The 13,327-nt window shown below is 38.4% G+C and overlaps 1 protein-coding gene across 1 annotated transcript; it reads left to right on the forward strand.

The window, feature by feature from the left end:
* Positions 1–7,979: 7,979 nt before the first annotated feature.
* On the forward strand, positions 7,980–12,238 carry LOC138896244 (uncharacterized). Its single transcript, XM_070181037.1, has 6 exons — positions 7,980–9,179; positions 9,285–9,501; positions 10,220–10,288; positions 10,524–10,633; positions 11,031–11,354; positions 11,561–12,238. Exons 1-6 carry the CDS (start codon positions 7,980–7,982, stop codon positions 12,236–12,238), a joined length of 2,598 nt encoding a protein of 865 aa, XP_070037138.1.
* The last annotated feature ends 1,089 nt before the right edge of the window (positions 12,239–13,327 follow it).

Here is a 13,327-nt window from a genome sequence, read left to right on the forward strand (position 1 = left end):
AAATACCTCAATCATCCGCTAAGCTCGTATTCATCCTCTTAACACACAAGTCAACTTTCTCAACCAGTTTCAGATTCAAATCTCCACCCATACACCCCGTTGGTAGAAAAGAAACTCTCTACTCACATCATAAGGAATACTCCTACGTAGATTACTCCGCAGGGGATAATCCACCTACTTAGCCTCACTCTGGTATCTTGTTATACCCTTTCACATTCACAATTACTATGTAATCACTTAGTTTATCTGAGTCCAAACTCATTAACCAGACGTGAGAATTTAGTTTTACCCCAAAATTTAACCATATGAAAGATCCTTCAAAATATTCATACTAGAGACTGTACGCCACATCAATTCGAAAATCAAGCACCCAATGGCCTTTCCTTTACATTTCAAGGAAACACTTCTCGTCATATTCAAATCGTCCTAACACATCCTGCATTTACATCATACTCATCACAAAGTCATTCCACCGCTCATCGAGCCATAACTTCCACTCATAGGGATATTACCGGACATAAGAGTCCAAATGTACAGGTTATAACTGAAGCTACCGAGCCTAAGCTGCGGTCTAAACTTGGCCTCAAGTCCTCCAGACTGGCCCATCACCAAAATACAAAATACACACCTCGAACCTCATTCATAGAATCACAAGCCGACGATGCACAGCTGATACCGAGTGCTCATGTGCGCATACGAATACGTGGAAGGAATTCAAAGAGTTATATTTCAAGCTGAATCAATTCCGCACGATAAGGAAAGAAAGATGGGAAATTATCCTAAATGCCTTATACTCTCTCGAAGATAAGTATGGACGTCATCATACCGATCCGCAAGACTCTACTAGACACTTGCTCATGACTTGTAGAACCTATGAACCTAGAGCTCTGATACCAAATTGTCACGACCCAAAATCCCACTAGTCGTGATGGCACCTAACCCAACCCGTTAGGTAAGCCAATTTTTAACTATCCAATTCCAATGAAATTAATTAAAAGAAATTATCTAAAACTGATACATCTCCCCAAGAACTGGTAGTACAAATCATGAGCTTCTAAGAATAGAGTATACAAAGCGGAAATGAAATAAATACATAGTCTGTTTGAATAATACATAAACAGAGCTTTTATAAATCTAAGGCTACCCTAAACAAGAGGCAGCTATAACAGGAACGCATGTACATCTTCAAGTCCTGCAACCAGCGAGCACAGCAACAACAGCAACCAACATCTGCACGCAATGTGCAGAAGTGTAGTATCAGTACAACCGACCCCATGTACTGAGTAAGTAACAAACCTAGCCGTAGGTTGAAAGTAGTGACGAGCTTCTACCAAGGTCGGGTCCACAACCAATAGTACACAACAATCCATAACAACATAAAGCAAATAATACCAGAAATAACTCAGGGATAAAATACTCAGGCAAATAATGATTTCAAAAATTATAGTTCTTCCTTTCAAATATCTCAGTGAAAACCCAAATCATTTGCCGAAGTTTTCAATAATATAAATAGTTTGAAAACATTAAATTTCTCCCAAAACCTTGTCAATAATAAATAAGATGTTTCATTTTCCTTCCGGATAACCCGTATAAAACAAATGCATCACTATGCCCATCTGTCAAAAATGTGTGAGAAATCATGAATGATGTGATGTTGTACAGCATGAGGAAACAAAAATATATCTCTATGCTTGTATGTTATGTGTGCATGCCAATGCGATGCAATTCATTGATAAAATCATAAACAGCCTCTCGGACAGAACATCACTCATATACAGCCCCTCGGGCAAACCTCACAGTTACTCGTGCCACTCGGGCATACCTCACAATCACTCTTGCCACTCGGACATACCTCACAATCACTCTTGCCACTCGGGCATACCTCACAATCACTCATGCCTCCCAGTCACTCAACACTCGGCACTCAGCACTCGCACTCAGTAGGTACCTGCGCTCACTAGGGGTGTGTACAGACTCCGGAAAGGATCCTTCATCCCAAGCGCTATAATCTGCACGGACAACTCACGTGCGATAATAATAAAGTATGCTGCAGGCGGGCAGTCCCGATCCACACTCATCCTCACAATTCAGGCCCTCGGCCTCACTCAAGTATGCTGCAGGCGGGCAGCCCTGATCCACACTCATCCTCACAAATCAGGCCTTCGGCCTCACTCAGTTATAAACCTCTCAAGCCACTTGGGCATTTCAGTAAAACGGGGCATTCGGCCCAAAATATTTTTATGCATCAAAATAGAGTCATAAAACTGAGTTATGATATGCAATGAAATGAATATGACTGAGTATGACTTTTCAATTTAACACAATAATTCACAGCAATATGACCTCTGTGGGTCCCAATAATACTGGCACATAGCCTCAACATGATTTGTAATATGCTTTTCAGCTCAATTTCTTTAACACATAAAACCGCATGGAAAATACCAAGGTTATTTAACTATAACATTCCACATAAACAATTATGTCATAATTTCTATAGTGCACACCCACACGCCCGTCACCTAGCATGGGCGTCACCTCCCAACAATTCACAAAATACATATATTCAGGGTTCATACCCTCAACTCCAAGATTAGAAGAGTTACTTACCTCAATCCAAGAAAATTCTTTAATCCAATAAACCTTTTCCTCGTGATTCGGCCTCCGAACACCTCGAATCTTAGTCAAAATAATTCGATACAATCAACACGAGGTATAGGAATCAATTCCATATGAAAATGCTAATTTTTCATAAAAATCCAAAATTTAGTTCAAAAATTTCCCGTGGGGCGCACATCTCGGAACCCAACAAAAGTTACAAAATCCAAACACCCGTTCCGATACGAGTCCAACCATACAAAAATTATCAAATTCCGACATCGGATTAACCTTCAAATCTTCATTTTACATTTTTGAAAGATTTTATAAAAATCTGATTTTTCTTCCATAAATTCATGGATTCATGATGTAAATGAGTATGGAATCATGAAATATAATCAATATAAGATAAGGAACACTTACCCCAATATTTTCCCGTGAAAATCGCCCAAACATCGCCTAAACCGAGCTCCATAAACTCAAAAATGAGTAAAAATGGCAAGAACCCCGTTTTATAGACCCTCAGCTATTTCGGGCATCACAGGTAGCGTGGGGAGCTGCCTGTGGCGCAGTTTCCAGTATCCCAAAATTCCCAGCGCCAGGGCTAGCGCCCCACGCTACCCTGGGCGCTCGCGGCGACGGAAAAATTGTTCCAGACACGAAAATAGGCATAACTCTCTCATACGATGTCCGAATTCAATGATTCTTTTTGCTATGGCTCCGTAATTTTAATACGGATCTAATACTTCAAAAAACTGAATTTGGAGCTCATTTGCTTATTGTGATACCACATATTCTTGAAGAATCGACATCGAACATTCTAAGTTCAATGCCGAAACATAGCAAATCAATCCGGAATGAACTCAAATTTTGCGTACAAGTCATAAATTGAATAACAAAGCTGTTCCAATTTCAAAAATATAATTCCGACCTCGATATCAAAAAGTGAAACCCCGGTCAACCTTCTAAAAAATTTAACTTTCGTCATTTCAAGCCTAATTCCATTACAGACTTCCAAATAATTTTTCGGGCACGCTCCTAAGTCCAAAATTACCATACGGAGCTATTGAAATCATCAAAATTTGAATCCGAGATCGTTTACACATAAGTCAATATCCGATCATTATTTTTAACTTAAGCTTTAAACCTTGAAACTAGATGTTCCAATTCATTCCAAAATCTCATTGGACTCGAACCAATTGCCCCGACAAGTCACATAACAACTGTAAAGCCCAATTTTAGCAGTAATGGGGGAAGCACGGTTGTAATCCTCAAAACGACCGGTCGGGTCGTTACAACTAGTTTGTAGTAACTCATAAATTATTTAGTTTGATGAGAAATATAGAACTTTCACAAATCAGTACTTAATACTAGTACTCCCACTAGTTCTCTAAAAGCCAGCCCCCCAACATTCCGACATCTCTATGTCTACTTTTGTGCACTTCCACTTCCAATTCCATCCCTTTCTTCCTTTCTCTCTAATTATTACACAGCCAAACAGGATCAATATTTTCTTACCCCCTTTTCTACGCACCTTGTATGATCATGTTTTCTACGTGCGATGCATGCATATAACATTATTATTCATGCGGTAATACAACTTTTAAATTATCCAAAATATTGGTCAAATAATTAGCATAAGAAGAAGCACAACTCATTTTGAATGATTAATTGCATATATAAAAGGAATGTATATATAATAACGATTTTTTGAATTTCCCTTCATATATTGTTTTATCCCAATTTAATTTGACGTGACGTTATTTTTAGTTGGAACATTTCATGCATTTTTTTAATACATCACTAGTTTTTTATGAGAAAAGTTGTATTCGTTGACATTACTGGGCCACTTGACAACAGCAAAAAGGATTGACTATTGGGCCTCATAGTTTTATACTTTGTTTGGGCCTCTCTGTATACCCGACCCATTTTCAGTTTAGTCATTCATTTTGTATAGACAAACACATAGGGAACATTCTGGACACAATAACAAAAGAAGAGATTCATTTTCTCTTTCTCAGATATTTTTCTCCTTTCGTTTCTCTCTCTCTTCTCATTATTAGGGTTTCAATTCTAAATCAAATCTTCCGATTACACTAAGGATCGATGAATTAATATGGTATCATAGCCTATTATCGATCGCTTATGGCTCCACATATCCACTGACGATGTTTGTTTCTCATGTTCCTTTCTTGTCGAAGCTTTCACTACCGGAAAACTTTTGAATTTTTTCTTCGATTTTGTTCGATTTGGTCATAGTTGATGAATGTTAAAGGGTTTCAGAGATTGTGAGCTATTTATCTGGTAAATTTGTGGCTCGATTCTACGGAGTACATTCATCCCCAATTTCTGACTCTACCGGTGGTATCAAAGGTCGTGGTGTTTTTTTCTGTGATACATTGAAGGCCTTTCTTCTTTAGGTTGCAAAGAAGGACGGTAATACCCTTTCATTACTCAATTTTGGATTGAAGTGTTGGTAGATACCAATTTTATGTTTTTCAGTACAAACTTGACCTAACTAAGGTTTAGATATGAGTAGTCCTGAAGTGAGTTCATCAACTACAACTGATGGTTTTGATGATTTTACTATACCTCTCTCCCATCCTTTCTACATACATCCCTCAGACAGTCCAGGTGCTCACCTGGTATCCCTTCCCTTTGATGGCAATATGTCACGACCCAAAATCTCACCCGTCGTTATGATGCTTATCTCAAAACTAGGCAAGCCGAAAATCTCAATAAACCATAATTTCTCTCAAGATTGAAAATATAATATTTAAATACAATACAAACACTTCACAAAACCTGGTGTCACTGAGTACATGAGTATCTAATATGAATACAAGTCTGGAGAATATAGTCTATAATAGTCTGAGACCAAATACAGTGAACAAAGAAATAGAGAAGGAGAGACAAGGTCTGCGGAATACGGCAGCTAACTCAAAATCTCCTGAAATTCAACCGCGCAAAAGGATTAACACCCGCTATATCCGGGAACACAAGGATCTGCACACGAAGTGCAGGGTGTAGTATGAGTACAACCAACTCAGCAAGTAACAATAATTAAGGAACTGAAGATAATACTGAGCTACACAGTTATGGTTCACTTTTAGTAATTCCAGCAAAGAATAGACATGCTATCAAATCTGATAGTTTAATGTCAAATCAATTTTTATACAGTTCATGTTCATGTAATTCATATATCAACAATCTTTCAGAGATTTTACAACAATGACAGATAGCAACTAAGTGCAACAACAAATGAAAATCAAGTACAACCTCTTAGGACAACAATCACTCTCTGGGCTCCCAGCCCTCATCACTCCCTGGGCTCCCAGCCCTCATCACTCACTCTCAATAGGTACCCGCGCTTACTGGGGGTGTACAAACTCCGGAGGAGCTCCTACAACCCAAGCGCTGTAAACTGCACGGACAACTCACGTGCTGCACGGATAACTCATGTACCATAATATAAATATCTGGATCCGCACGGCCAACTCACGTGCTATAGTATAATATAAGGATCCGCACGGCCAACTCACATGCTATAGTATAATATAAAGATCTGCACGGCCAACTCACGTGCTGCACGGACAACTCACGTGCTATGATATCAATATCTCACAATCAGGCTCTCGGCCTCTCTCAGTCATAAATCTCTCCAGTCTCGCGGGCTCTCATTAATCATGAAATCAGCCCAAACAACAATGATATGATGTATCAATAATAATAACAAAGACTGAGATAAAATGTGCAAGTAAAAACTGAGATTGAGTACATATAGCATTTACCAGGCAATTCAACAAGTACGCGATCTTTGTGGGTCCCAACAGTACTATCACATAGCCTAAGCATGATTTCTAACATGATTTACAGTCAAATCTTATCAACACATAAAGAGCATATAACTAACAATAAATTATTCAACTTTACAGATTTTCTGGGATGGACCAAGTCACAATCCCCTCGGTGCACGCCCACACGTCTGTCACCTAGCATATGCGTCACCTCCAAAATAATCACATGATATCAAAATCTGGGGTTTAATACCCTTAGGACCAGATTTAAAACTGTTATTTACCTCAAACCGTGTAATTCTTTATTCCGCTATGCCCTTTCCACGAGAATTGATCTACGAAAGCCTCGTATCTAACCACAATTAATTTGATTAAGTCAATATCAATTATTGTAATTAATTCCATAAGGAGATACTAATTTTTCCGATAAAATCCGAAATTAACTCAAAATTCGCTCGTGGGACCCACATATCGAAACCCGACAAAAGTTACAGAATATGAACGATCATCCAACCACGAGTCCAACCATACAAATCTCACCAAAATCCGACACCAACTCGACCCTCAAATCTTCAATTAAAGTCTATGAAGATTTCTACCATTTCAACCCAATCCTTACCCATTGAACTTAACAATCTTTCCACAACCTTGTTGGTATGTATAAATGATACTCTATATCCAAGAATCATACTATTAATCACCCATCTTTACTCCAAACCCAAAATTGAAGGATTGAGGAAAGAAATTCTTACCTCTTTGAAGCCCTAGCAAGATCCTTGTGAAATCTTCAAACCTTGAACAAGAACTGATAGATAAATGACTAAGTCTTCACTTTCTCTCTCTAAATTTCTTTCACCTCTCTCTAGAATATTAGATTTTGGCTCAAAAATGAGCTTCAAAGGCTATAAAACGAAGTTGGGTCGGGTCAAAAATTAGAAAGAATGGAAGCTCCGACGCAGTTATGCGATCGCACATGTGATCGCATATCAGGTATGCGGTCCGCATATCCGCAGCATAATTTGGCCTCCATAACTGTCTGCGGTCATTATGCGGTCCGCATACTTGTTCTGCGATCGCATAATGCACCACAAATAGGTCTGCGGTCGCATAGTGCACCGCATATTTTTCTCAAATCTTGCCCCTCTACTGATTCACTTTGCGACCATTATGCGATCCGCAAAGTGATTCTGCGACCGCATAGTGGTCACAGAAATGACCTTTTTCCGACAAAAGTTTACTTTACACATCGGTACATTGTTCAACCCAAAAAGTTCGAGCCGAGAAATTTCTATAATCCTTGTACTAATTGATCTACCTCGGTACCACCAAACCTTAATTTCTTTAAAATTTCTCTAGGGTCGTTACACATAAATTAACATCCGGTCAACCTTTTCAACTTAAATTCTAAACCTTGGAAGTAAGGCTCCAAATCATTTCAGAACCTTACCGAACCCAAACCAATTACCCTAGCAAGCCAAATAACAACTGTAATTCACAATTTGAGCAGTAAATGGAGGAACGAGATTGCAATAGTCAAAACGACCGGTCGGATCGTTACACAACAATTTTTTCATTTGGCGCAAAAATATGCTTACTGCCCTTTCTGCTAAAAACAAGTTAGGTTTCATTACTGGTAGGGTATCCAAACCACAATTTAACTCTCCTTATTATTATTTTTGGGAAAGGTGCAATGACAGGATCATTGCATGGATAACAAATTCTTTGTCTAGGGATATAACCAATAATGTAATGTGTTTTGACATTGCTAAGGATATATGGGCTGACATTAATGAGAGATTTGGTACTTCTAATGGTTCTAAGTACATTCAACTTCAAAGGGAAATTAGTCTCACTTCCCAAGGTCATTTAGATATTGCTACCTATTTTACTAAACTGAGAGGTCTTTGGGATGAGCTTAGTACTGCTTATGTTGGTCCTGTTTGTTCCTGTGGTACTCTCCCCAAATTCATTGAAGAGCAGAAAATCTACCAATTCCTCTGTGGTCTGAATGAGTCTTATTCTACCTGTAAAAGCAACATCCTTATGATACCTTTCCTTCCTTCCCTGAATAAGGCATACTCCATGCTACAATATGATGAGAAACAGAAAGAGACTTCTGCTCCTGTCCCTGGTTTCTCCCATGATTCTGCCTCATTCAATGCTTCAGCTGGTCCTATGAACACTTCTAGGGGTTTTAATCAGAGGGTCCAATTTGATACAAAGAGAGGTTCTAGTTCATCTTCCAACATTTCATGCAGATATTATAAGAAGCCTGGGCACACCATTGATAAGTGCTATAAGCTATATGGCTTCCCTTCAGATTTTAAGTTTACCAAGAATAGGAGGTCTGCAGCTTATGTTCAGTCTGATAGACATCTTCTGGACTCTGCCTTTACCAAACCAAATTCATATGATGACAGTGGACATAGTTTTAGTAAAGAACAATACCAACATCTCATGACTCTGCTTCAACAAGTCCACACATCTCCTACTCTTCATTCTGAGAATGTTGTCACTAAAAATACAGGATTTGCCAACTTTGCAGGTGTATACAATCACCTTGAGGTGCATTCAGCTTCTTTTCATGCATTTGCAGTTTCACACTTAGGTTTAGACCCTTGGATCGGAGATTATGGTGCCACCAACCACATGACACCACATAAACACTTACTTCACAATCTTAAGCCTTTAGTAACACCTTTCCTAATTACTCTATCTAATGGATATAAAGTAAAGGTCATATCTACTGGTTCTTTGATTCTCAGGGCAGATATGATTTTACATAATGTCTTATTAGTTCCCTCATTCCATTTCAATTTGATTTCTGTACACAAGTTATTTCTTCAGTTCAAATGTCTTGCAATCTTCATAATTTCTAACTGTATTTTACAGGGCCTTTCTTTGAAGAGGCCTCTGGAAATTAGTAAGGCTGCAAATGGATTGTACTTCCGGCATTCAGCTGATTTTCCTTTTCCTTTGTTTGTTCCTAGTTCTATTTCTTCTTCTGCTCAGTCTAATGTTTCTGTTTCTATTCCTAGCACTACTGTTGTTTCAAATTCTGTTGCTCATGCTGCATCTCATAGTTCATCTTGTAATCCATCTGTTGTTGGTAATAAAGATGATTTGTTTTGGCATCAAAGATAATGTCATATTCCATTTGCCAAGATGAGATCTATTTCATTTCTGTCAAATAAGGTGTCAACTAAACAACCATTTTTATGCAATGTATGTCCAATGACTAGACAACATAAACTTCCATTTCTTGATAGTACCATACACTCTTCTCTTCCTTTTCAACTTATTTACATTGATATCTGGGGCCCTTACAACACTCAAACTTACAATGGATTTAGGAATTTTCTCACTCTAGTTGATGACTTTACTAGAGTGACATAGACACATCTCCTCTCTTGCAAAAGCAATGCTATTTCAATCCTTAAAGCTTTCATCCAAGTGGTGAAAGTTCAATTTCATTCTTCTATCAAATGTTTTAGGTCTGATAATGCCTATGAACTGGGGGGTAGTTCTGAACTCCAACAATTCTTTGCTGATAATGGTATACTTCACCAAACCACTGTCCCTCACACTCCTCAACAAAATGGCATTGTTGAAAGAAAATACAAGCATCTCTTAGAAGTCTCTAGGGCACTTTTATGCCAATCCAAACTCCCTCTCAAGTACTGGAGTGAATGTGTTCTCACTGCTACATATATCATTAATAGAATCCCCTCCACAGTCCTACACGACATCTCACCTTTTGGAGAAACTACAGGGTCATGCTCCCTCTTATGATCACTTGAAGTCCTTTGGTTGTCTATATTATGCAGCCAGACCTAAGCCTGATAGGGATAAGTTTCAATCTAGATCTATATCTGTTGTTTTCTTGGGGTACCCTTGTGAGAAAAAGGGGTACAAATTACTTAACTTGTCATCTTTTTCTATTTGTTTCTCTAGAGATGTTGTTTTTTATGAACACATTTTTCCCTATCACCCCCTTATCCTTCTCCTTCTTTCCCTCCTCCTTCTGCTTATGTTGAGGTTTCTCCTTCTGTTCCTGTTGAGGTTTCTCCTTCTGCTGCATCTTCTGCTTCCCTTGCTTCTGTTTCTATCCCCTTCCTCCTTATGTTCCAGTTCCTGAACTTAGGAGGTTTGGCAGGCCTGTTCAGGTTCCTAAATACCTTAAAGACTTTATTTCCACTTCTGTTGTTTCTTCTTCTTTTTCTGCTTCTGTGTCTTCTCAGGTTCCTAGTAGTGAACTATACATGCATGAGCCTTAGTTTTACCAATAGGCTATCTCTAATCCTGCTTGGCAAGAGGCCATGCTAAAAGAATTTCAAGACTTGAAGCTAACCACACTTGGGACATTGTTCCCCTTCCTCCTCATAATAAGGCTATTCCCCGCAAATGGGTGTATAAGATTAAACAAAAATCTGATGGTTCTATTGAGAGGTACAAGGCCAGACTTACCATACGAGGGGACACACAAAGGAAAGGTGTTGATTATACTGAGACTTTTTTCCCTGTTGTTAAACTCACTAGCTACCATCAAATGTCTTCTCACTCTAGCTATGAAGAGAGGTTGGATTATTTTTCAATTGGATGTCAACAATGTTTTTTTGCATGGTGATCTCCATAAAGATTCCTCCTAGTTTGGAAGTCTCTCCCTATTCTTCTACCTCTCCTCCCTTGGTGTGCAAGCTTAAGAAATCACTTTATGGCCTCAAGCAAGCATCCAGACAATGGTTTGCCAAGCTGTTTGAATTCTTGCCATCTAGGGGCTACATGTCCAGCAAAAATGATTATTCTCTGTTTATTAGGTCTTCTTGTGCCTCTTTGGTGGTTCTAGTTGTCTATGTAAATGATATTTTATTAGCTAGTGATGACCTTGATGAGTTGAATGCTTTGAAAGCTTTCCTGGATGCTCAATTCAATATTAAGGACTTGGGGTGTGTTACTTCCTGGGTTTGGAAGTTACCCCTTATGACCATGGTTATCTTATGACTCAACACAAATATACTTCTGACTTACTTTCTGAGTTTCATTGTGACCACTTCACACCTGTTACCACTCCTTTGGATCCTGGTGTGAAGCTGGTTCCTGACATGCATGATCTCTTGCCTGATCCTACCACCTTCAGAAGGTTAGTTGGCAAACTCAACTTCCTGTAGCACACCGGGCCTGATATATCTTTTTCAGTGCAGCACCTCAGCCAGTTTTTACAAGCCCCACATATTCCCCATATGCTGGCAGCTCTACATGTCCTCATATATCTTATGAATGCCCCTGCTCAGGGTATTCTACTCTCAGCCAGCTCTGATCTTTCCCTTCTAGCGTATTCAGATTCTGACTGGGCTGCATGTGATGTTTCAAGGAGATCTATGACTGGGTTTTACATCACTCTTGGGGGCAGTCCAGCTTCTTGGAAGAGTAAGAAGCAACCCACTGTCTCTATCTCTTCAGCTGAGGCTGAATATAGAGCATTGAGAATGGTTGTGGCTGAGGTTTCTTGGCTGACTCGTTTACTTGGTGATTTGGGCCTTCATATTTCTGTCCCTGTTTATATATTTTGTGATAGTGAGGCAACTTTGCATATTGCCAAGAACCTAGTGTTCCATGAACGCACCAAACATATTAAATTTGATTGTCACTATGTTCGAGACATATTGCATTCTGGCTTGATATCCCTTCAGTTTGTTCCCAGCTCTGCCCAACTTGCTGATCTGTTGACCAAGCCTCTGCATGGCCCTCTACATCATCAATATTTAGGCAAGCTTGGAGTGTATACACCCTCCAACTTGAGAGGGAGGGGGGGTATTGACAATACTGGGCCACTTGACAACATCTAAAGAGATTGACTATTGGGCCTAGTAGTTTTATACTTTGTTTGGGCCTCTCTGTATACCTGGCCCATTTTCAGTTTAGTCATTCATTTTGTATATACAACACAGAGAGAACATTATGGACACAATAACAAAAGAAAGATTCATTTTCTCTTTCTCAGATATTTGCTCCTTTTGTTTCTCTCTCTTCTTATTATTAGGGTTTCAATTCTAAATCAAATCTTTCGATTACACTAAGGATCGATGAATTAACAGTATCTTATATATATATTCGATTGATATTGAACCTAGCATATATATCTTTAAAAAGAAGGATTCAGAATTTTATGTTTTTCATTATTAATTGTAGTACTGATAATATAATAGTAATACAATTGCTACCACTTAATCAAGATTAACATATAGTATACTATATACTTTACTCTCGTTCCTAAATTATTTAGTCTATACCAGTCACTACTTGTCTCCCTAGTCCAGTACTGCGTACGTACTCTCCCATTAATTAAGCTGTATACCTAGCTAGGGTTTAGTCAATGGAGTATATTTTTTGTTTTCTGCGTAGAAAGAGCCAAAAACTGGGATATATGGGATAGCAATTAGCAAGACACAAGAAAGGGACACACGAAGTAGACATTTCAGATATTATCCTAGTTTTGCTTTTCCTAATAGAACTAATTACTTTGAGGAAATTCATTAATTCACTCCGATCCCTTCAACAATATTGAACCGTATCAATATCATTATGGCCAATATATGTAGTTAGATGTCAAGCCCAGTATATATAGACAGTGTTTTATCTCTCTCTAAGAGCTAGGGTTAATTGTAAATGTAAATTTAATTTGTACGTAGTATTGTTTAAGTTTTTCTTCCTTTATCCAGGAAATCATAGATTAATTAAGAAGCAAATTAAGAGGTTCTTTAAAGTTAATCCTTATCTTAGATACACATGCATACTAACAAGTACACCTCATTTATTACATTGGATAACTTCATTCGGGAAATAACAACAAAAAGGAATTGCAAACAACTAAGCTTCTTTTTTTTCAAAAAGGGTGGGAGGTCACCTCTATAATTTATCAAATAGATTTCCCTAAT

This window comes from Nicotiana tomentosiformis, chromosome 7 (genome assembly GCF_000390325.3).
Source record: "Nicotiana tomentosiformis chromosome 7, ASM39032v3, whole genome shotgun sequence".
Lineage (NCBI taxonomy): Eukaryota > Viridiplantae > Streptophyta > Magnoliopsida > Solanales > Solanaceae > Nicotiana > Nicotiana tomentosiformis.

Bases quoted from the DNA above. Each gene is read 5' to 3' on its own strand.
- LOC138896244 (XM_070181037.1), top strand. From the start codon at position 7,980: ATGCTTACTGCCCTTTCTGCTAAAAACAAGTTAGGTTTCATTACTGGT. The intron at 9,502-10,219 runs GTAATAAAGATG...TATATTATGCAG, and splicing joins TTGTAATCCATCTGTTGTTG to CCAGACCTAAGCCTGATAGG. The intron at 10,289-10,523 runs GTGAGAAAAAGG...CTTATGTTCCAG, and splicing joins TGTTTTCTTGGGGTACCCTT to TTCCTGAACTTAGGAGGTTT.